This window comes from Macaca fascicularis, chromosome 1 (assembly GCF_037993035.2).
Source record: "Macaca fascicularis isolate 582-1 chromosome 1, T2T-MFA8v1.1".
Taxonomy (NCBI): Eukaryota; Metazoa; Chordata; class Mammalia; order Primates; family Cercopithecidae; genus Macaca; species Macaca fascicularis.
In genome coordinates, this window is record NC_088375.1 from 111,457,686 (window position 1) to 111,482,865 (window position 25,180).

General features: G+C 43.1%; 3 protein-coding genes across 4 annotated transcripts in view; 2 read left to right on the plus strand and 1 right to left on the minus strand.

The window, feature by feature from the left end:
- The first annotated feature begins 203 nt into the window (after window positions 1-203).
- Window positions 204-3,511, plus strand: LOC102117187 (histone H3). The gene has a single exon (XM_073996818.1). It carries the CDS (start codon window positions 215-217, stop codon window positions 623-625), a length of 411 nt encoding a protein of 136 aa, XP_073852919.1. The 5' UTR covers window positions 204-214; the 3' UTR covers window positions 626-3,511.
- Window positions 1,538-15,349, plus strand: LOC102116553 (histone H2B type 2-F-like). Of its 2 annotated transcripts, none has more exons than XM_065546756.2 (2): window positions 1,538-1,964; window positions 14,414-15,349. In XM_065546756.2, the coding sequence occupies exons 1-2, from the start codon at window positions 1,588-1,590 to the stop codon at window positions 14,520-14,522; spliced, it is 486 nt and encodes a 161-aa protein (XP_065402828.1). In that variant the 5' UTR covers window positions 1,538-1,587; the 3' UTR covers window positions 14,523-15,349. The 2 variants fall into 2 exon arrangements, with proteins under 2 accessions (XP_065402828.1, XP_065402829.1); XM_065546757.1 differs by lacking the exon at window positions 14,414-15,349 and adding an exon at window positions 10,539-11,963.
- Window positions 15,350-22,805: 7,456 nt separating this feature from the next.
- Window positions 22,806-25,180, minus strand: part of FCGR1A (Fc gamma receptor Ia) — a 50,039-nt gene continuing 47,664 nt past the window's right edge. Inside the window, 3 exon segments of the mRNA XM_045377340.3 lie at window positions 22,806-23,015; window positions 23,017-23,243; window positions 24,145-24,429. Coding sequence (XP_045233275.2) covers window positions 22,830-23,015; window positions 23,017-23,243; window positions 24,145-24,429 — 698 coding nt within the window. The 3' untranslated portion in view covers window positions 22,806-22,829.

The following is a 25,180-nucleotide window of genomic DNA, read 5'->3' on the forward strand; positions in this document are numbered from 1 at the left end:
ACAACCCGTGATAGATAAAATTACAGAAAAGAATCGGGAAAGGGGGAAATAATAAGGGAAGAAAGATTAGCAGAACAATCTTCCACCCCGGTAAATAGGATTGAATTTTAACCAATGAGATAACAAGTTTGAAAATTTCCTTTTCATGCCCAATCAAGACGAAGCTATGTCTATAAATAAGACTGCCTGGCCTCTCTCATAACAATGATACAGCATGGCCCGTACTAAGCAGACTGCCCGCAAGTCGACCGGCGGCAAGGCCCCAAGGAAGCAGCTGGCCACCAAAGCTGCCCGCAAGAGCGCGCCGGCCACGGGCGGGGTGAAGAAGCCGCACCGCTACCGGCCCGGCACCGTGGCCCTGCGGGAGATCCGGCGCTACCAGAAGTCCACGGAACTGCTGATCCGCAAGCTGCCCTTCCAGCGGCTGGTACGCGAGATCGCGCAGGACTTTAAGACGGACCTGCGCTTCCAGAGTTCTGCCGTGATGGCGCTGCAGGAGGCCAGCGAGGCCTACCTGGTGGGGCTGTTCGAAGACACGAACCTGTGCGCCATCCACGCCAAGCGCGTGACCATCATGCCCAAGGACATCCAGTTGGCCCGCCGCATCCGCGGGGAGCGGGCCTAAGGCATGTTTTTAAGTGGTCGATCTAAAGGCTCTTTTCAGAGCCACTGCCGTTTTCATCAAGAGCAGCTGTAGTGGCTCTCCATCTGGCGTGCGTCTGCCTTGCGCACCGGTCAGGGGCCAGGGGCACTCGTAGTGGTGGGTGACGTTACAGAACCCAAAGCCCAGCCGCGAGTCGGCTGGCGGTAGAAAAAGCCACAGAGGCATGGTCCTTGTGGTTCCGGCCGAGCCTGCCTTTTCACGCTGGTTTAAGGCCAGAGCTCTGGCTCCCAATTCTGTGGGTCAAGTTTTGCATGGCGGCAAGAGACAATGTGGGGAGTTTCGAGATGTGGAAGATTCTAAGTGTAAGGGTGGGGCGAGTCCCTTAAAAATTATAAACCCGTTTCCAGGTTTATTTAAGAAGTGTATAAGTTTAATTAAAGCTCAGCATCTTCCTCATTGCATACTACAGGCGGTGCCCAAGCCAGAATAGTAATTTAAGCGGGCGGGAGTAAATACCTGGCGATTTTTAAAAATATATGGGCTGAGGTATTATTTCAAGGAAGAGAACAAAATTTCCACAAAGTATAGAATAAAAATGCAAAAACAAGGGAAGAGTTAACTTGTCTAGCTGGCGTTAAGATTTCTTCCGTATGCAAGTCTGTGATGGAAAGTGAAAACCAAGAAAAAACCCCTAGCCGTTGAAACTATCGCTTCACCTAGCTTAAAACTGGCTAGTGTGAAATGGACCATTCTGATTGGATAACAAGACTTTTGTTCCAGTGACCACTAAGGAAGCACGACCAGAATCTATTATTTACATAGACTCCACCCCTCTGACGACACCATTGTAAGTTAACCAATAAAAACGCAGCACTTTGTGAGTCCTCATTTGCATACAAGCTCTATAAGTAGCGCGTAACCAGCCCGTTTTGTGGTAGTCGGGAATTACTTCTTTCAGTCTCTGTTGCATTTTTCGCGCAAAAATGCCGGATCCAGCAAAATCCGCTCCTGCTCCCAAGAAGGGCTCCAAAAAGGCTGTTACGAAAGTGCAGAAGAAGGACGGCAAGAAGCGCAAGCGCAGCCGCAAGGAGAGCTACTCCGTTTACGTGTACAAGGTGCTGAAGCAGGTCCACCCCGACACCGGCATCTCGTCCAAGGCCATGGGCATCATGAACTCCTTCGTCAACGACATCTTCGAACGCATCGCAGGAGAGGCGTCCCGCCTGGCGCACTACAACAAGCGCTCCACCATCACGTCCCGCGAGATCCAGACGGCCGTGCGCCTGCTGCTGCCCGGCGAGCTGGCCAAGCACGCCGTGTCCGAGGGCACCAAGGCGGTCACCAAGTACACCAGCTCGAAGTAAGGGTGTGCAAGGGACGCAATAGATCAACCACCTTACCCCAAAGGCTCTTTTCAGAGCCACTTCAGTAATCGAGATAGCAGCTGTAAACACTTGTCAGAGCGTTGGATAGCTTTTGGTCAGGTGGGGATTGTGACCATGGTCACGGATGCATTCGGGTTTAGGACTAAGGAGTTTCTTGTAATCCTGAAATGAGGTGGCCCTCCGTCATCCTCGCCCAGTCTTACACTGAGTTGCTGGTTACCTGTACTAAGAGATTAGAAAGGTTTGACTATCGTTCTGGGATGTTTTGGAGGGAGGGAGGGAGGGAGGGAGGGAGGGAGGGAGGGAGGCACGGGGGGTGGTTTCCCACCCCTTCAACCTTTAACCTGTATCTCGAAGGTCGTTTTCCTTTTCGTTTCTGAAAGTAATGAACGAGATGAGATTTCCTATACAGATGAGAAACCCTCAGTCCAACCTCTTTTTATTTCTTAGTGTTTTAATCTGTTTTCCTTAACCATATACCTAGAGGCGTCTGTCACAAACTTTGTTGAATATAGCCATGTGCTTTCGTCCCTTAGCCTTTTTGCAGGTCCTGACTTAGCCATCCTCCCCTAACTTCCATTCCAGTGACTTCAATCAGGGAGATATATTGCCACCGCCCCCACCCCCTGTGGAGTATTTGGCAATATCTACAGATGTTTTGGGTTGTCAGGTGGGGTGCTACAAGTATCCAATGGGCAGAGGCCGGGAGTGCTAAGCATAAGGCACAGGACAGTCTGGGGGGACAAAGCTACCTAGCCTATAATGTTGATCTTTGGTGATTGAGAGACCCCAGCGCCCAAAGACATCCCTAATCTTCAGGATTTAATCCTCATATCAATCAAACTTTTCCTTAACCCTACCAGTCCATGTTTTTGTTCTTGGTGAAAGCTGAGCACTTCATAGGCTGTTTACAGGTCCTTCTCCACAGGAAAATACCTCCTCCAGGGCAAGGACCGTGTCTTGGTTCTGTAACAAACTTTCCCAATTATAAGAATCACCTTTGCGCTTGTTAAACCCGCTTCCAGGTGCTTATCCTGAGGTTTCCTGATTCAGCTAGACTGGAGGTGGGACCTGAGGAGGTGGTTGGTTTTTAGTGTTCTCAGGAGTGTGGATGTTTTAATAGGTGTTGGGTACTCAGGTTAATCGACCTGTGGGTGTGTCACAGTCTTTGTGTCACAGATGTTCTGAGAAAGGAAACAATTTGAGGATGAGTGGAGGGGAATTTGTGGTGTAGAGAAGGCCACAGTTAATATGTGGGATGAATTTCTGAAGACCTCTCAGTTCAAAACTTGTATAACTCATCCTGACAAAAGCCAGTGGATGCTTCTTTTGCCGAATAAAATATGCCCTTGGTGCAACTGGAAAATCTTAGTTTATAATTAACTTGACAGCCTTTGAAATTAAGCCATTCTTGATAAATCTTGGGGGAATTAACAACTTTGTGCTTAAAATGAATTTTACTAATAATTTTTATGATGTTGGAGTTCAAATTTACACCCAATTAAAAGTTATATAAGATGTGGTATACATGATTTTTTTTCCACTAGAAAATTAAGATTCCCAGTTTAGTCATCTTTTTCTGATCACCAGACAAGAGGTCAGGGAAAGATAACTGAGAATCCAAAATTTCCATTGAAAGAAAATAAATAATATATAGCACATTTTCTGGTAGGAAAGGTTACTCAATAAGTGAGATGGCCGAAGTGGTCTATTTTCTATACAGTTGGGCCATAAGAGAGTCTATCCAATCTCCTCCTAGCTTAGGGTCCTGAAGTCAGGAGTTCATTTTTTCCTATGGATTAGGACCATGTCTTTCAGGGCCTTTTGAAGTTGTTAAAGCATTGTCAACTGGCTCAACTACACAAATACCATCATTTATTACCCATTGACCAAAAGATTAACTTCCAAATCCTCATCCTGAAACTAAAGGCCACCTATTATTTAACCAAAACTTACCTTCTTCACTTGTTCTCCCAAGTCCTCCAGCTTAGCCTAAATGTTCTACCGTCATGTAAAACATCCTAACTTTCTCTTCTGTGCTTTTATTACATTGTTCTGAGTTTTAGTACTCAGTCCTCTAGACTACTTGAAACTTATTATCAGTCTGTCAGTTCTTTAAACTCTTGTTCAAATCTCACTCTGAGAAACCTTTTCATCTCATTGTAGTTCACAGGGAAGTCTTTTCTTAAGGCCTCACTCCTTGCACAATGAACAATTGTGTAGCTTTGTAAACTGTAGCCTTATTCCTCAATTTCTTTTTTTTTTTTTTTTTTTTTTTTTGAGACGGAGTCTCGCTCTGTCGCCCAGGCTGGAGTGCAGTGGCCGGATCTCAGCTCACTGCAAGCTCCGCCTCCCGGGTTTACGCCATTCTCCTGCCTCAGCCTCCCGAGTAGCTGGGACTACAGGCGCCCGCCACCTCGCCCGGCTAGTTTTTTTGTATTTTTAGTAGAGACGGGGTTTCACCATGTTAGCCAGGATGGTCTCGATCTCCTGACCTTGTGATCCGCCCGTCTCGGCCTCCCAAAGTGCTGGGATTACAGGCTTGAGCCACCGCGCCCGGCCAATTTCTTTTTCTTGTTTTTACATTTTCTTGTTTGTCTTCTGTTAGAGACATATGCTGCTTGGTAGTCCACAAAGGCTATCCCAATGCCTACTATAAAGTAGCTTCTCAGTGAAAGTTTGTTGACTGGTTGCTCAGTCAACAGAACACTAGAAAATTGATCTGAGAGTGGTGGGTTCAAATACTCCAGTAAATATTTTTCTCTACCTTTTTTCTAACTTTTTTCTTCTTTAGCATGGATACTTTTTTTTTTTTTTTTTGAGATGGAGTCTTACTCTGTCGCCCCAGCTGGAGTGCAGCGCAGTGGATGATCTCAGCTCACTGCAAGCTCTGCCTCCTGGGTTCCCGCCATTCTCCCGCCTCAGCCTCCCGAGTATCTGGGACTACAGGTGCCCACCACCATGCCCGGCTAATTTTGTTTTTGTATTTTTAGTAGAGACGGGGTTTCACTATGTTAGCTAGGATGGTCTTGATCTCCTGACCACGGTCGTGATCTGCCCACCTCATCCTCCCAAAGTGCTGGGATTACAGGCATGAGCCACTGTGCCCGGCCAGTATGGATACTCTTGATTATTGCCCTTCATAATTATTTGCCCAGTTGACACAACTGTTACAGATTCAAAAATCCTCAGAATGGTAGAGTACTACACTTGGCATCTTCCCTTGAGCCAATGTATCTACGTAGCCAGAATGATGAGATTCGAGTGGAGCTTTCTCACCGTGGTTTGAGGTGCTGGAGAAATGGTCTGCTTTTCTAGTGCCTTGAAAAAGGATGAGAAGAGAGGCACATTCCAGAAGACAAAAAAGGTATGTAGTATCAGGATAAGGGGCTTTAAATATCAGATCCAGAGAACACTGCACATGTAGAAATGGGCTTGACCTGGGTCAGGGCATTGAGATTGGTTACATAATCTTTTCAAGGATTAGTGAATGAGTTGGAGTATGTGTAGAAACCTACAAAGATGACAGTTTAATCTTTTGTCATAATTTGTAGACAAATAACGTCTTTTAAAACTAGGTGCAGTTCCTAAAGCTGTTCTAAAAGTCAATGCAACTGAATTTGGAATTTAAGCATAGGACAACATATGGGAAATAAGTACATGACCTCTGTGGGATAAAGTTAGAGTTATCAAAGAATGTCAGTGTTCAACAAGGAAGGAACAAGCTTGTTTTGGAGAATTACTAGATATTATGGAAGTTTTTTGTTTTTTTTTTTCTACATTTGGTTAACTCCAGCTGAACTGTAACAGATCATATGACTTGGCAAAAATAGAAAACTTGATAAAAATCTTCTAGGTCCCACAATGTCAACATGAACAAACTTTTGAAAAGTAAAAGTAGGCTGTGTTTTCTCAGTATGTATTATCAAATATACGTTGAACATATAATTTTTGCCCCTCAGCCAGGTTGTAATATCTTCTTTTACTTTACCTCTTTAATAATTTTTTATTTGAATCCATTTTATTTTGAAAAAATAATGAGCTAGAGGATACAAAGATGTAAATGAATTTAAAAGAGAGAATTAAACTGGCATAAAGATAAATACAATTAAAGCAAGATGTGTTATTCCCAAAAGAGGAGTAAGAGGGAAATGTTATGTGAATTGAGAGTGAAAGGTTGCCTCTGGTTGGAGAGTTCAGGAAAATTCTGTGAGAACTTACATGGTACCAGTTATTGTGCTAAGTGATGGAGACACAAAGGTATCCATTCCTCAAGTCCATAAGATTCAACTGGAATTTTCTTTGTGACAAGTATATCACGTATCCTCTGGAATTTTTTTTTTTTTTTTAAGATTTAGTTTTACCCAATTTTTACTGTAACCTCTTTCAACTTTTTAGTTGTCTGATTTGGGTAGATGGAATTCTCAATCATTCCATTTTTATTCTGTGATTAGAGGTTATTAATTCCTTACCCCTCATCCAGGTTGTAACATTTCCATTTACTTTAATATATCTCTTAAGAAAACTTTTATTTTACTTCAATCGAGATTTTATTTTTTAATATTATATTGAACAGCTTTGGCTATCCCACCTTCCTACCTGCAGAGTGCAAAACAATTTATGCCCATCATACTCAGCTTACAGCATCACAAAACCCTTGGAGCATTGTTCACCATGGTCGTAGCTTGATTTTCTTGAGGCTGTCTTTTCTTGGGGTGTGATTATTATTTCTTTTCTCTCTCTCTCCCTCTTCCTTCTTTTTTTTGAGATGGAGTCTCACTCTGTCACCCAGGCTGGAGTACAGTGGCATAATCTTGGCTCACTGCATCCTTTGTCTCTCGGGTTCAAGTGATTCTCCTGCCTCAACCCCCCGAGTAGCTGGGATTACACATGGCAGCCATCATGCCCAGCTAATTTTTATATTTTTGTAGAAGTGGGGTTTCACATTTTGGCCAGGCTGGTCTCGAACTCCCAATCTCAGGTGACCTGCCTGCCTCTGCCTCCCAAAGTGCTGGGATTATAGGTGTGAACCACCATGCCCGCCCCTTTTTTTTTCTTCCAGACAGGGTCTTGCTCTGTCACCCAGTCTGGAGTGCAGTGGCATGATTACAGTTCATTGCAGCCTTGACCTCCCAGGCTCAGGTGATCATTCCACCTCAGCTTCCAGAGTAGCTGGGACTACAGGTGCATGCCACCATGCCTGGCTAATTTTTAGAGTTTTTTGGTAGAGATGGGGTCTCATTATGTTGCCCAGGTTGGTCTTGAACTCATGGGCTCAAGTGATCCACCTGCCTTGGCTTCCCAAAGTGCTGGGATTATAGACTGGTGTGACTATTAGAGTGGTGAGTGAATAAGCTTTTTCTTATTTTCCATATGCAATTTATCAGAAAATCCTCTTGACTCAAAATATGTCCAGCATCTAACCACATCTCACCACCTTCACCACTGTTTCCCTGCTCCAAGCTTCCACATGTCGAATATTTGCAGTGGCTTTTTAAATGGCCTCCTTGATTCTGCTCTCTCCCTCCTGTATTTCCCACAAAGCAGCTAGAGTACACTTTTTGAAACATAAGTCAGATCATATCATTCCCTTACTCCTCCCCAACAGAAAACCCTCCGATGGCTTCAGCATCAAGGCCCACATTCACTTCTCTGACCTTCTCTCTTACTACTCCCTAGTTTGCTCCATTTCATCATAATTTTCTCTTTGTACTTCCTTGAATACATCAAGGCCCTTCTATCTCAGGATGTTTGCACTTGCTATTTCCTCTTCTCAAAAGGCTCTTCCCAGAAGTTACCTTACCAACTATCATTGAGGTCTTCCCTGAACATCTTAGGTAAGATAACAAGCCCCCTCCTCTTCTTTCCTCAGTTGTTGGTATTCCTTATCTCATAACTTTTTTTTTTTTTTTTTTCTGAGATGGAGTCTCACTCTTGCCCAGGCTGGAGTGCAGTGGTGCAATCTCAGCTCACTGCAACCTCCGCTCCCGAGTAGCTGGGACTACAGGTGTTTGCCACCAGACCCGGATAATTTTTTGTATTTTTAGAAGAGATGGGGTTTCACTGTGTTAGTCAGGATGGTCTCGATCTCCTGACCTTGTGATCCACCCCCCTTGACCTCCCAACGTGCTGGGATTATAGGTGTTAGCCACTGTGCCCGGCCTCTCATAACTTTCTTAATTTTTCTCCATATGCCATCTGAATACTAATGTATTTATTTACTTGTTTATTTCTGAATGAGACTGATATCCATAAAAATGATCTTTCCTTGTATACTTTAACTCCCTGCTTTCTGGGCGCATGGCTTCTCAATTAAAGGCTAATTTACCAGCTTCTCTTGCATCTGGGTTTGTTCAAAGTTTGGGGCCAATGAGATGTGAATGGAAGTTGTATATATTACTTCTAGTTTGTGCCGTAAAAAAGAATATGTATATGTTGCCCTTGCCCTCTTACCCTCTGCACTGGCTGGGGTGCAGATGTGATGGCAGGAATTGGGGCAACTACTTTGGACCCAGAGGCAGAAGCCCTGCGATGAAGATGGCAGAACTGCTTTGTTAGCCCTGGACTGTTACATTAGAGATAAATAAACTTGTATCTTATTCAAGCCACTGTTTTAAAAGACTTATTTGTTATAATAACTTAGACTATATCTGAGTAATACATCATTTGTCTCCCCTCCTACCTCCTCAGAATAAGTCCTACGAAGGTAGGTACTTTGTTTCATACACTGCTCTATCCCTATTATGTAGAACTATATCTGAAATACATTAGGCACTAAATATCTGGGATGAATGATGGATTCGAGAAACAGAAGTAATTGAGTACGTGGGAAATGGGGTTGTATTTATGACAGGTGGAGCTCCAAGAGTTGAATTTAACAAGAAACAATTGAGTTTGAAATCTTTTGCCCTCTAAATTAGGGACAGCACAACACAGAATGAGGATTTGGGTGAAGTTGCAACCACCAAGGTCCACATACCAGGTTAGAAGCCTCAGAGTATAAGTCATTGGGTATTTAAGGACCTTACCTAAACTAACTCAGAGGCAATATGAAGGGTAGTATTGACATTAACTGCCAGAAATCTCCTAAAAGAGTCAAGGGGTTATACTTGAGTCACAATTAGAAGGAACCTTGAAGATGGACAATTATAGTCCCTTCACTTTATGGAAGACTGAGACCCAAATAAGAGAGATCCCAGTGGTCCACTAACGTAGCTCTGGTAAGTTGCTGATAATTATTTAAATTATTTCAGGTTCAACATCACTGATTGCTATCACCGTTTTCAAGGCTAATATAATCTAATCTGCCTTGGTTCTCCTAAGATCTCCCTGTTTTTTTGTCTTAGTTCTTTTCTGGGTTTTTTTTTTTTTTTTTTTTTTTTTTCTAGAGGAAAAAAACAATCTACCTATCTGGATGCAGAAGAGGTAGTAAAAATAATACATATAACATAGCTTTCACATGATCACATATCATGCTGAAGGCATCTCAGGCAGCTGAGGTTGGAGATCATTTTAGGGTCATAAGTTCAGAGCTGAATCTGCCACATCAACAACAGATATTCTGGCTCTTACCACCTTGCCCATTTCTCCTCTTAGCACTGTTAGAGTAGTTCTTGCTGAGAAGGCACTATCCTGTAGTGGTGATGAACATCAGCTTTGAGTATAGCTTCCCCACGTAAGGACTGTATGACCTTGGAAAAGTTTCTTTACTACTTGTGATAAATAAACTTCCTTACAGCAAATTGATCCTCAAGTTATTCCCCTGTAAAATGGGAAAAATAGTGGAAACTATCTTCTAGGCTTGATATGAAGATTAAATGAGGTAATGTACCCAAAGCACTTAGTACAGTGGCTGAAACATGGTACATATTTGATCAGTGTTGCTCTTATTATTGTTATGGTTAGGAAGGCGCTTGCAAGAGCACTGTTGTACTTCCAAAGCACATTCCATTTTCCAGCAAGTGGTGCTTTAGTAGATTTCTGGTGACTTGAGAGTGACTTCCCTAAGCATCTTGCATTAAGGAAATAAGACCTTCTGTATTCTAGAAACACCATCCAGTAAGGCATTTTCACAATTTACTTGTAGGACCTTTGTTACGTAGAACCTTCAGTGTCTGCTACGTGGCCTATTAGGAAAAGAATAAATTAGGAAACAAAAGACTTTGAGTTACTAGTGTCTGTTACTAGTGCTCTATAAAGGCCGATATAATATTTGGCAAGTACCTTCTTTATCTATCAGATGATGCTTTTAATACTTCACGTCAATACTTTCAGAAAAAAGTGAAATCATTTCATTAAACACTTCTTTCCTATTTCTGATTTTTGAGCGGAAAGCCCTTAATTTTGAGGATTTAACATAAGAACAAGTCAAAGGAATAGAAATTATCTGGAAAACTATTAGCTAGCATAGAGAAAATAATGTCTTACAGCCAAAAGAAGAATGTGCAAATAATTTGGGAAATGTTTAAACAGAAATTTAAAAATGGGGTTGGTGGAGTTCTGTCGATGATTTCTGAGTTAATCATTTCTGCTTGTTAAATTGTTTCCAGCATTTTCTAGCTGAAGTTACTATTCTTGCCAACTACTCAGCATCCAACATTTTTGCAAGAAAACAAGGAAGATTTTTTCTCTTCAAATTACAATCCAAAGAGTGGCAAACAAGGAAGATGACAGAGTCTGAAGACCTTCAGATTTCTTTTCTTTGGTCAAGAACTCGTTACACAATGGATGACACATTTTAGGTGGTCCTACTAAAAAGAGACACAAGAATCTAGAGAGTATCTCACTGTCAACCAGTCCAAGGAACTTTGCTTTAGATGGCCAAAGCCAAAAACAGCAAAGTAGAAGAACTACTAGAGCTTTAAGCAGTTCCTTAGTATTTTTCCTTGGCTTATCCAAGCCTGGATACTGGTCCACTTTCCCAAAGATGGTAAAGAGGTAATACAGCTTGGGATTGGTTGGATACTGAGAGACAGAGAGAGAGAGAGAGAGAGAGAGAGAGAGAGAGAGAGAGAGAGATCAATCTAGGTACTGGGCAGCACTCGGCACTCAGAAAAAGCAACACTTGGAGCAAAAAATGAAGGATACAGATTAGTGACGTGAAGTCAGGAGCAAATGATCTCAGTTGCTTTACATGATCAAAGGGCAATGACTGCAAATTACCAGAGGGTAGGTGGAGATCCATACCACTTTTTAATATTAGTGTTTTTAACACCTAGGAATAGAATATATCTAAAGATAAAGGCTTGATTTCCTCACACCTGCCTTCTCAATGATGTTTTGATTTTGCAAAAGTCTTGGTTTCTGGTTTGTGGGATTAACATTTTTCAATGCATTGAAGGAAAATTCTTTAGGCCAGGAGGGAGTCTAAAACAGACTTCAGCCACAGCACAGATACAACCCTAGGCAAGGGTCATTCAGTGTTCTTAAGAAAATTCTAAATTCTAGGATGTGATGGTTAATATTAGGTATAAATTTGATAGGATTAAAGGATGCCTAGATAGCTAAGTATTGTTTCTGGGTGTGTCTGAGAGGGTGTTGCCAGAGGAGATTAACATTCGAGTCAGTGGACTGGGAGAAGAAGACTCACCCTCAATGTGGGTTGGGACCATCCAGTTGGCTGCCAGCGTGGCTAGAACAAAGCAGGAGAAAGAAGTGGGCTAAGCTGGCTTGCAGAGTCTTCTGGCTTTCATTTCTCTCCTGTGCTGGATGCCTCCATCCATTCCTCCTGCCTTTGGACATGAGACTCCAGGTTCTTTGGACTCTTGGACTTAACACCAGTGGCTGGCCTGAGGCTTTTGGGCTTTCAGCCACAGACTGAAGTCTGCACTGTGGGCTTCCCCACTCTTGAGGCTTTTGGACTCAGACTGAGCCACTACTGGCTTCTTCCTCAGCTTGCAGACGGCCCACTGTGGGACTTTGCCTTGTAATCATGTGAGCCAATTCTCCTTAATAAACTCCCTTTAATATATCTATATCTAATCTATTATCATCTATAGATATAGGTGTATGTCTCCCCTATTAGTTTTATCCCTCTGGAGAACTGATTAATACAAAGGGTTAAGTCTTAAACTACTTATAATTTCTCTCTGGAACTATATTTCATCTAGTTTGGAATGTTTAGTTACTTAAGACCCATATTATATATGTAGAATAATGAGCAGGAGAAAGGTATGCTGATTAACTTACATGTATATATCAGCCATAGGATTAGTTCCAGCAAAGGAACATACTTGCTTTTTTTGGTTTCTTCAATCTTCTCCCTGTCGCATTATGAAAATTTGATGATTTTGCTTATTTAAGTGTCTTTGTAGGAGATTTTTCCTGGATCTTTTTAAGTGTTTGACCTCTGATTTTCATAATTTTTTCACATTAGTATCAAGGAATTAGGTAATGGAAATTATTCTTAACTCCCACCTGCCCCCCTGAAAGAGCAAGCATCTATAGAGAAGAAGACAGCTTTCGGATTAGCTGGAGAGTTAACCAAGTAAAACTTGAATTCTGATCCTTAGCCTGGAGAAAAAAAGTAAGAAAATTTTTCATTTGTCTAAGAGAAGTTTATTTCATGGTGTTTATGATTGTGGAGATGTGTCTGTGGGGGAAAGTGGCATATTAGATAAATCTTTCTAGACTAGTATGTGCAAATCATTTATAGTGGGGAGGGGGGAATTTGAGTCACAAAGATAAAAGAGTAGCAAAACAGAACTGTGACTATTGTTCCTGGCATAAGGAAATATATGAATTACAAGCAGGCTTGAGTAATGTAGATTGAGTTGATGGGTAGAAATGTGGCCCCTTACAGCACAGAGATGACAAAGTAAATATATTTGGCCCTCCTGGCAGGTTAGAAGTATAATGTGTTCCCAAAATCATCCGGATATGCCATCGTATAGTGTATTAGTAAAGAGTGCAGGCTCCTGAGACGGACCACGTGGTGTGTAACCTGGCTCTGCTCTTTAGGGTGTTTTTAATCTGTGTTTTCTCATCTTAAAACTGGGAATATAGTAATGCTTACTTCATAATGTTTTTATGAAGGATAATTGCTTAATGTTTCCTACTAATAACCAATTCAATAAATATTAGTTGATGGTCGTAGGGAAGTCCTGTCGAGGGCTCTGCAAGTTTCCCGTCTCTAATGCACAGGTGAAAAATAGCTACGGATTCAAGATTGTGTACTGAAGATATGTTGCTTTCTTCTCATATTCTACCCCAAATTCCTAGAAATGATAAAAAATGGACAAAGATGGCAGATGGGGTAACAGTGAAGAGTGCCAAGGAGGACTTCTGCAGAAGACAGGAGTGGACCAAAAAATGATCCACATGTTTTGGAACCAGGAGACAAAAGTTGGTCTTGGGGCAGCTGACAGGATGACAGTTCAGGTACTTCAGTAGGAGTATCTGCCCGTCTCCTACCTTGGTGACTGAAGTCTTTTTATTTGTTTTATAGAGACCGGGTTTTGTTCTATTGCCCACGCTGGAGTGCAGTGGCACGATCTCAGCTTACTGCAGCCCCAACCTCCTGGGCTCAAGCTCTCCTCCCACCTCAGCCTCCTGAGTAGTTGGGACCACAGGCATGCACCACCACAACCAGCTAATTTTTGTATTTTTTGTAGAGACAGGGTTTCACCATTTTGCCCAGGCTGGTCTCAAACTCCTGGGCTCAAGGGATCCACCCACCTTGGCCTCCCAAAGTGCTGGGATTACAGGTGTGAATCACCATGCCTGGCTGGTGACTGACATCTTTGACACCAGCAATGAGTGCGGTCATTTGATTCAAGGAGGCAGGAAAATGTACCAAGTAACTGGGCGCTCCCACGCCTTGGAAATTTAAAATTTTGTTATTTATGTAAAAATTCAACAAGGGATAAATCCAGAACAGGATAGATATAGCCAAGAGAACATAAATAAGCTGAAAGATTGTGCTATTATGAAATATATATTTGGTCTTCAACCCCATTTCCTGACATACAACTCCTAAAATCCTTAGAAACACTAAAGTGATGTCTTTTTGTTTATTAATGAGTTGACTGATGTCTGGCAGCCCCTGGGTAGCTTCAGGATGGGGGTTGATGACCAGAAAGAACAAGGGAGGATTAGAGAGTCTGGACTTTCAGCCCACCTCCAACTTCCTGGGACGGGAGAGGGGCTGAAGGTTAAGCTGATCACCAATGGCCAATGGTTTAATCAGTGATGCCTATGTAACGGAGCCTCTGTAAAGACCCAAAGGGACAGGGCTTGGAGAGCTTCTGGATAGCTGAACATGTAGAGGTTCCTGAAGGGCGGCGCACCCAGTGGGGGTGCACGGAAGCTCCATGTGCCAGTACACATGTAATCCTGGCACTTTGGGAGGCTGAGCCCTTATGCATCTTTTCATCTGTATTTTTTGTTATAAATCAGTAAACACAAGTGTTTCTCTGAATTTCAGGAGCTGCTCTAGCAAATTAATCCAATGCAAACGAGGAAGCCATGGGAATCCCAACCTGGAAATAGTTGGTCAGAAGTTCTGGAGGCCCAGACTTGCAACTGGCATTTAAAGTGGGGGCAGTCTGGTAGACTCAGCCCTCAACCTGTGGGATCTCCTGACAAATAGTGTAAAAATTGAATTGGAGTTATACTCAGCTGCTGTCCACTGCAGAACTGACTGCTTGCTTGCTGTGTGGAGACCCTTTCCCCACCCACCCCCCCCCCCCCGTCACATTTGGTCAGTCTTCTGTGTTGAGTGTTGTGGTGTGAAAGCACAGGAAACACATAGTTTGAGTTTCTCCCCACTCACAATGATCAAGATAAGCCAGAAATTCCTCCACAAAGCCATATAAAAAGATGCATGCAGAAATGAAAGAAAAGTTAAATGATATGAAAAATAGATCCAGATGTTCTAAACTCATCTAGTAGGATGAGGAGTTAGAGAGGAGGGGAGAATTGAGAACATGTAAGAAATAAAATACAGATCTACCAAATAATATTTGCTGATTGTGCACTGCACAATTTCAGGGGATGCCATTTGAATAAGATTTGCCAATGTGTAGTGTACAACCTACTATTGTGTAGTATGCAACCACAGTCATGAGAAAAGGAGGATATTTCACAGGATCTAAATGCATACATACATCCTTCGACTGCAAGGTCCTATTAAATTCTGAGCATACAGGATGAGAAGGACTCTCACCTAGATTCACAGTGACAAAATTTGAGAACAAAGAAATTTCTAAACATATTCAGAGAAAATGCTTATGAAGAAATGGAAGTTAAATTTACATCCAACTTCTCATTTGGGCTCCACTGGATATAAGAAGACACGAAGCATTATTTTTTAAAATCGAGGGAAAACAATTTTGAATTCAATTAAACTATCACTTAAGTGTGGGTGACTTTTCAGAATTCTATTCCAGCAATAATTTAAAAAATCATAAGGGAAGATGTGAGATAACAGAAGCAACGGTGGTAATGTATTTGGTAAAAGATATTGCTAAACAAAGTGAATTTAGGTTCTAGAAAGTTAAAAAGAAAACCTGGAATTCCAATTCCAGGTGATATAGGAGGGAGGTAGGGAGAGCAAGAGTGAAGAGAAGTAAAACAGGCTAAGATTTATGTTATAAATAAATAGGATACAGATACTATTACTGTAGAAGTTAGAAAAATATGGGCTTACATGGTGGGTCACACGTAATCCTGGCACTTTGGGAGGCTGAGGCAGGAGGATCATTTGAAGCCAAGAGTTCGAGATCAGCCTGGGCAACAAAACAAGACCCCTGTCTCTATAAAAAGTAAAAATATTAGCCAGGCATGGTTACATGCACCTGTAGTCCCAGCTACTTAGGAGGCTGAAGGAGGAGGATTGCTTGAGCCTAGGTGGTCGAGGCTGCAGTTAGCTATGATTGCACCTTTGCACTCTGGCCTGGGTGACAGAGCAAGTTCCTGTCTCAAAAAAAAAAAAAAAACGTTTAAAAATACATTTATATATGGTACTAGGAGGGTATCTCATATTCATAAAGGTAGTGCTCCATTAAGGAATGACCATGAATTATTTGCATTTAACAAGGATACACACACATATGTGCATGTAAGTCAACAATCACAGTGATAAGTTTAATACACCTTTCTTAGGAATTGACAGATCCAGTTGATTGAAACTTATTGAGGATATGGAGAATTTGAAGAACATGGTTAATAAGATTAATCATAACTATAATTATGCCTATGCCATCTTATATTCAAAATAGGAAAGTTACCTTATTTTCAGATTCACATGGACTATTGACAAAAATTGACCATAAGTGAGATGGCAAATTAAGTCTCAAGTGTTGAAAAGCTGAAACCATATAGGACCAGGGCATAGTTAACTGATTATAAAACAATAAAATAATCAAACATGCTCTCCTTAAGATGTACTCTTAGGAAAAAGCACATGGGTTAAAAGGGATATCAGAATAAAAATTACACACTCTTTAGAAATAACAAGAGCACTATAATTCAACCATACCCTGAGACTTCACAAGCTTTGGTCCCAGTAAGCTAGAATTCAAATCTTAGCCCTATATTTAAATAACTCATTGAATTGCTATTTCTTAACCCAATTATCTGTCATTCCACTGTGGAATATATTTCATGGCAAATAATATTAAAACCTATGTGAAGCAGTCAGGAGAAAATTCGTAGCTTTAAAATGCATTTAAGAGAAAATAATTGGTGGGCAGATCGCCTTGGACTCCCAATTATTGCCTCAGGAGTTGGAGACCAGCCTGGACAACATGGCAGGACCCTGTGTCTCCAATAGATACAAAAATTAGCTGGATGTGCTGGTGCATGGCTATAGTCCCAGCTACTAGGGAGGCTGAGACAGGAGGATCGTTGAGCCTGGGAGGCGGAGGTTACAGTGAGTTGAGATCATGCCACTGCACTCCAGCCTGAGCAACAGAAAGAGCATTAAGTTTTTAACTCAAACACTAATAAAGGAACACAACAAAAACCTGTGTAAAGTAGAAGGCACAAACTAAGATGAAAGCATAGTCAATGAAACAGATCACACCTTCCTATTCCACCAAAATGGAATTTATAAAACCAAAGGCTGTTCTCTGAAAAGAAAATTAGAGTTAATCCTTCCATAAGCTTACTATTGAAAAAGCACATAAGTAATATTAGATATAGAAGATACTAAAGTGATGTGTATTTTTGATATAAATATATTTGCAATTGTAGACAAAATGGTGACTTTTCCATACACATTACCAAAGTTGAGCTAAGAAAAGTAAAATACCTGAATAAAGAATAACTATAAGATAAACAGAAAAAAAATCAGATATACATATCCTTAAAAATAGTACCAAGGCTGGGTGTGGCACCTCAACACCTGTAATCCCAGCACTTTGGGAGAGCGAGGTGGGTGGATCACTTGAGGTCAGGAGTTTGAGACCAGCCTAGCCAACATGGTGAAACCTCGTCTCTACTAAAAATACAAAAATTAGTCAGGTGTGGTGGCGTGTGCCTATAATCCTGGCTACTTGGCAGTCTGAGGCAGGAGAATCACTTGAACCCAGGAGGCAGAGATTGCAGTGAGCTGAGATTGCGCCACTGTACTCCAGCCTGGGTGACACAACAAGACTCTGTCTCAAAAAACAAACAAAAGCAAGCCCAGGCAGCATTACCAAACACTGAGGAGAGAACATTCATATCATACAAATTGATCAAAATAATAGAATAGTATTAAAAGCCACCTACTGAGTGTGAGGCAATGACAACAGATATTATGAAGGCTAAATGAAATAACCCATGAAAGGTAAATAAGCATTCGGTAAATTAAAATAATAAAGTTGACTATTATGTGCCATGATATAGATTTCATAGTAGAATGAAAGGATAAAATGGGATAAGAAATTGCAATTCAAGGAGCTATAGAAGTGCAGGACCAAGATTTCAATTCAGTCATGTCCCGAAATTTTATAATCTTTCGTCACAATAAACTAGAATTCAAGGTAGAAAATGATTATTTTCTAAAATAAAGATGGTACTTATAAACCTACGTAAATGCCCATTTCTCCTCTTTGAGGTCTTTTTCTGACCTTCCAGAAGTGGGCCTTGAAGTCACAGCCAGGCTCCAGAGGACCGCTGTTTCACTGGATAGCATGCCATTTCTTCTTCAAAATTAAATTATCTTCTCAGAGAATACCACATTTGGGGAATTTAGTTTACTTCTCGAGAATCCCTAACCCAATTATTTCCAGTCTTCCTTAGAGATTTTCTTTCTCCATTAACTCCCATTTTATGTCTGGGAATCTTTTACTTTCACATATGCTCCCTCTCCACAATTTATTCTTTTTTTATCTTCTCTAAGTGTTAAGGAGTAGTATGTACCTAGTGCGATAGGGAGATGAAGGGGAAAGGCAGAAAAATGAGCTTCTTACCCTTTGGAAGTTTTGACCCCACATTGAGAAACAAAACCAGAAGTGGAGAATGGAGGGAGAAGGACAGCAAACAATTTTATTGGTTCCCATTTTCCTGCCAATGTGCATTAACAAAGAAGTCTAAACCTAAAAGACCTTATGCAAGACCAGATTTTCACATTACTAGCTTTGTGTGTGTGTGACATCCTGCTTTCCATTGCCAAGCTTAAGATATATGTGTCTTAAGGTCTTTCAGTTTTTATATTTGGTCTTTCAGTTTTTAGATTTGCATCTAAAAAGCTGAGCATTGGACAAAGACAGAGTGGGGTTTTTAGAAGCGGCCTTACAGAAGCAAAACAAAAGCAGTTAATCATACAGTGACAGGTTATGTAATCTATAGCATAACATAACTTGGGACCTTGCATAGCTAGTGACCCTGTAGTTGCATTGAAAGAAAAACAAAAACTGGCTAAATACAGACATTTGTAAATAATAATGTTTAAGAAGCCTGGGGAAAGAGTAACAGTAAAAGAATCTGTCTTTCTCTTTTTTTTCCTTCAACCTTGCTCTGGAAGGGAGAGGTGTCTGGAGCCTATTCCTTTGGCCTTGGCTATTCATACAGCGTTATCTTATAATTGTCCTTGAAGTGAGCTTGCTAGGCAGAGGAAAACTTGTTCTCTTCTTTTAACCCTTGACTTGCCACATTCTGGGCCTTAGCTTTTACTTTTCTTGGAGTGAATAAATGCAGTACTTATTTTTTTTTAAAAAATTTCTACCTCAGCTATGAGACTGGTAATAATCAATTTTTATTATTATTATTATTATTTGAGACAGGATTTCCCTCTGCCACCCAGGCTGAAGTGCAGTGGTGCGATCTTGGCTTACTGCAGCCTCCACCTCCTGGGCTCAATTGATCCTCCTACCTCAGTCTCCCGAGTCGCTGGGACTACAGGCGTGTGCCACTGGCTAATTTTTGCATTTTTTGTAGAGATGGGGTTTGCCATGTTGCCCAGGCTGGTCTCCAACACCTGACTCAAGCGTCTGCCTGCCTCCGCCTCCCAAAGTGCTAGGATTACACGCATGTGGCCAATAATTACTTCTGAAGATTCTAACAATACCATTTACAATGACACAAAAATGAAGGACCTAAGAATACATCTAACACATCTAGAGAGAATATTATAATATTGTTGTGAGACAGTAACAGTGACATAAATAAATAAATGGAGAGTTCATGGATTGGAAAGTCAATGTTGGAATGATATCAATCCTCCCTAACCCTCTCCCTCCCGCCCCCAAAAGATCTACAGATTTAGTGCAGTCCCACTCCAAATCCAATCGTTTTCTCAGGAGAATTTGACATAGTTGATCTCTCTTTCTTGAGGCATTTTCTTCTCTGTTTTTCCTCCTACCTCACTGGCTACTCCTTATCAGTATCCTCTGCTGTCACCTCTTCTACGCAACCTCTAAAATGTGGCATGTTTCACGGTTCAGGCTTAGACCTTTTTCTATCTGTACTTCCCCCTCACATTGTCCTTTCTAGTCCTCTGACTCTAAATACCACATCTATATGATGATTGGCAAATTTGTATCTCTAGTCCAGGATTCTTCATATATCCCTTGCTTTTTCAATAGTTACACTTAAATGTCAAATAGGAATCTTAACATGTCCAATATGAAACTTTTGCTTCTTGCTACCCTGTTCCCCTCCTCCAACTTGCTTTCTCAATTCTGTCAATGGACTATTTATTGCTTTGGCCCAAAATCTAGGTGTTTTCCCTCCCATTCTTCTCTTTCTCACATTCCCTACATCTAATCAATAAGAAACTTTGTTGACTCTTCCTACAAAACATCTTCCAAATGTGACCACTCTCAATAGCTCCACTGTTACCATGTTAGTCCAGGCTGCCACTGCCTCTCACCTAGATTCCTAACTGGTCTCCTTGCTTCTGTTGTCTTCTCTACAGCTTGGGGGATCTGTCTCAACTAAGCCTGGTGGCAGTGAGGACCGTCAGCCCCCTCCCAGCCAGCTGTCAGCTATGCCTCCGTTCTGTCTGGTTCTCAGGGCTGGAATCGCTGGGCAGGTCTAGCTAATCCTTGGCCCTCCTAGGAAAAGATTCCTAAATCCTGAAGGCATTTAGCTAGGAAAGATCCAGAATGGACCAAGCTATTCCTGTTTTACCCCAAACCAGGTTGGTCTGCTTTGGGGATTACTTCTCAGGTTAGGACCCTCTGAGTGTTCTGAAACGGCCCGGACTCTTACAGAAGCTCTTGTGGTCCTACAATGAATTTAGGGGTCTCCATACCGAGCCTGGAAGGTGAGGAACGACCGCTAACGACCCACAACGACCCACCCTCCCAACCTAATGCCGTTCTACTCCGCCTGTCCACTCTGGGGAGTTGTGCTTTGACTTGGAAGCCCTCGGATTGAAGGATGGGCCCAAGACCCTCACAGGTGAAGCCTCGGTAGGTCCCAGGGAGAAGAAAGACATTCTTCCACCCTGCGATCCCCCAAAAGTCCGACCCACCCTCCTCCCCACCAGATGCATCAGATCCCTCCAGGGCCTCATTGTCAGTCCTGTAATCTTTTCATCCGTGATAGGATGGGCCGTGGACCCTTGTGGGTGAAGCTCGGCGGTTTCCGAGTCCATGTGGGTTGGCCCCTGCGGAGCCTGGAGCCTTCTTGCCTGCGGGCTTGCTGATCCCGCGGAGCCAGCCAGCTCCCTTCCTGCTTCTGACGGCGAGGGAACCAGCTGGGAGGTCCTCCGAGCTGGACGGGGAGGCGGGCGGCCGTTCGCACTCCTCACCCGCTCTCTCCCTACCGCCGCCGCCTCTGGCCGCTCTAGCGCCAGTCCAAGAAGCTGGGACGGCTGCTGGGAACCCAGCGCCGTCCTCCCGCTTGCTGTGATCTATCAGTCCTACTCTTCGCGGAGGCTCGGCCTGGCGCACCTCAGGCCCGCAGCAGAACCAAGGCTTGGCGGCAGCTGCAACCTCCACAGACGGCAGCTGCAACCTCCATAGACGGCCGCCAGGTGGCGCCGTACCGGGGCCCGAGAGCAGGCAGGGCCCGGGGCGGGGTGGGAGCGACTCAAAGCTACGCGCCTGGGAAGGCCGCGGGCCCTCGCGGACTACGGAACATGCATCCTGCCGCCGGATTTTCACATCTGCCGGCCCAGAAGAAACAATGACGTTGGGATTTTGGGGGACTGCCCCTTGACTCGGGCGAATCAGACACGAACGGCCGACCCCTTGCTCTCTTCCATCCGCCTGCCGCTGCTCCCACCCACCGACTCCTAGAGCTCATTTGTCGCTTCTGCAGCCTCCTGGAATGCAAATAATTTCTCACTGGGTTTTGGTGAGGGCGGAGCTGCGGAGAAGCGCGAGCCCAACAGCTTTCGCCGCAGCTGGGTTCCCGGGCGCCGGCGGCTGGGGCCCTCAGATGGGGGCGGAGGCTGCAATATGCACAGGCGGCCACAGTGTGGCGCAAGCGCCCTGCCGTGGGACACGCTCGGCGCGCGACGCTCCAACCCATCATTTACGGGTCAAATAATCTAGAATCAAGTTGCTACGTGTGTCATACTCCTCCTGTTTTTTCCCTAAACTTTTAGTAGAGTCATTTACATAGTTCAGTTTTTATCTCAGCTATGTTACAGAGTGGCAGGAAAATATTTTGTCTCCAAATTACAGCCCAAGTGTGAGCAGCGTATCCTGAAGCTAGTTAGTAATCAACCAGAAAATCAGGAAGGTAAAGCAAACCTCTGGAGGCAAGGTCTGGACTCTGTGATATCGCCGCTTCTACCTACTTGAAGTTTCTCCTTGCAGTGCCGCACTTGGAGATTTGGACTTAATTGTTAAACAAAAAGAACAGTTACATTCTGCCTTCCTACAGGACAAGGGCCTAGGACTGGCAGCATTTCTGTTGTCTCTAGAAATACAGGGGTTATGAGAAAGCCTCAAAAGAGAGGGCAAGAATAATATATCCATCTGTCATCATGAGTTACCCCCTTGTATGCCTAGAACATACATGGGGACATTCTCTTTTAGTAAAGTCAAAGAGAAAAGCCATGAACTAAGTGTCCTGAACACAGAGGCGTCAGCCCTCTCAGTCTCACAGTCCCTTAGGAGTCATTTGTAAGTTCTATCTCCTTCCTTATCGTCTATACTATTCCCTCTTGTCTCCCTGAAATCTGCCCACTCCTGGCTGTGTGTGTGTCTCTTTGTCTCCCTCTCTCTCATTTTGTCTCTTTCTCTATCTTAATCTTCTGTACATATGCACCCACTCACCTTTTTACCTTGTTCTGAGAAATGAAGTACTATTTTTCAAACTATGTAATAGGATTATTATCAGGCTAGGCTTGATTTGTAAGTTTTTCAAGATTTCTTTAGAGTAGGCCTCATTTAAAGTCATCTTTGATGACCAAATTTCCAAATGTATCCCAGTTGAAGTCAGTTCATTTATTTGCTTTATTTAAGAGTTATATGCCATGAGATACATAGTTCTGGTGTTGTTGAACTTTTGGATGTTTGTGTGCAGTGCTCACAGGGAGGAAGTGGGCAGGGGACGGTCCAGATCGATGGCCACCCACTGAGCTGCTGCTGCTTGGCCTCCTCAGGCTCCTTCCGGTGCACCCCTTCCTGCAGCTGTTCTTTATTCTTGTTCCTGACTCTTCAGCTCTTCTTCTAAATGTCTGTCTTCTTGAAGGCTGGAAGTTACCTTCTTCTCATGAGCAGAATCCAAAGATATTTCTAAATTCCACTTTTTCTTTCTTTTCAGTTCTTTACGTATTGTCACCCAGAGAACAGTGTTCACTAAAAACATTATTCCCACTACCAGATAGAAAAGGACATGAAGCCAGACAGGAGTTGGTAACTGGAGGCCTGAAACAGAAAAAGACAAAGAGAAGACATACTATTTAGAGACCAGAGGGGTCTGGCTGAATTATGTTTGGAGGGGAAGGTTGACTGAGACCTGATGTGCCTGTCCTCAAGGAGGCACTGATCATTTTAGGGAGCAGGAAGGAACTGGCAGTAGCTCTAACTGGCTATATGGTGTATAGATGGGGACAGGCTCCTTGGAAGAGCTTAATTGCTGGGCCCTGTCAGTGGACTTACTCCCTAGTTCCAGAAACAACTGGTATCTCTATGCCATTTAATACTTGAAATGAATTTGGGTTGAAGATTAACTTTTTTCACCCCCAAGAAGCCTTTGTTCTGGAGCTCACAATCCCTCTGCCTCAGTTACATAGAGACACTTGGGGAGGTGGTGATTTGCAGTTTACAAAATCAGTGTCTGATAAATCCACCTTGTGAGCTCCTTGAAGCAAAAACTATGCTCAAACATTTTTATATCTCCAGACCTACGAAAATAGATAGGAGGAACTTGATAAATTGTTGGTGAGATTGTTGGTGAGGGGGAGGGAGACAGGGAAGCAGGAAGAGAGAGTGAGAAGGGGGGTTATGGGGTGGCGGAAAGAGTGGGAGGGAGGGGAAAATAAAATAAAGAAGGAGAAGAAAAGAAGGACAGAGGAGAAAATGAAGGAAAGAAATGGAGGACGGAAAGGCAAAGGAAAAAGAAAAAGAAAGGAAAGGAAATTTAATAAACTTTGCGAGGAGAAGAGTGATGTTCTGAATCAAGGAAGGAAAGGTCTGCTTGTGGGCTTTTCCTGAAGAGACTTACCCCTCCTCTTTGGGCCATGAAACCCTTGAACAAACCTCAGTCCCATGGGAGATAAGGGAGTCCCTTCTCCTGCGCTGGTGGCCTCTCATCATTCTCACTCACCAAGCACTTGAAGCTCCAACTCAGGGCTGCGCTTAAGGACATTTCCGTCTTCTGTGGTGGCCTCGCACCAGTAAAACCCAGAGTCTTCTCTTCTAGCAGTTAGTATTTGGTATTCAGAGGACGTGTTCCTGCCTCGCAGGGTCTTGCTGCCCATGTAGAAGGAGAAGTAAAGCTGCAAACCAGGCCTCTGCAGAAGCAACTTTGTTTCACAGCTCAGGGTGACCAGATTCCCCTCCAGGAGCGGGGATGTCACGGATGCATTCAGCACTGGAGCTGGAAATAGCTCTAAGGAGAAAGTTGATGGGGGACAGGGTTACCTGTTTAGCATCCAGGTCCTTTTCACAAAAGACACATGCTTTACCCCCTTGGGAAACCTGGCCCTAGAAAATGCATCCATAAGGCATTAACCCTTCTTACTTCCAGCAGAAAGCCATTCTTGGGGTGTCCTAATAAACATAATTAGGGTTGCCAGCTTGCTCAGTCCTACCGAGGATACCTCTACACCAGTGGTCCCCAACCTTTTTGGCACTAGGGCTGGGTTTTGTGCAAGGCAATTTTTCCACAGCCGGGGGGTGGGGTGGGGATGGTTTTGGAAGGAAACTATTCCACCTCAGATCATCAGGCATGCGCAGTTCACAATAGGGTTCATGTTTCTATGAGAATCTAATACCACCACTGATTGGACAGGAGGAGGAGCTCAGGCTGTACTGCTGGCTCATGAGGAAGCTCATCTCCTGCTGGGCAGCCCAGTTCCTAATAGGCCACGGACCAGTAAGGGTTGAGAACCCCTGCTCTACATGGTCCATCCTTCCCTGAATGGCTATGTCATCTGGTAGATAACCGTGCCCTTCTGGCAGTGGTCAACTAGGAGTAGACCCTGACTCACACATTTGCCATTTCAGTGACTCATTACTTGTGTTCCTGACTTAGAAGGATAATCTGGAACAATAATTTCTTTCCCACAGGAGTGAACTTCTTTTTTTTCAGACAGAGAAAATTGCTAGTGATTGTATTAGGAGGAAAGGCTGTGAAAGGG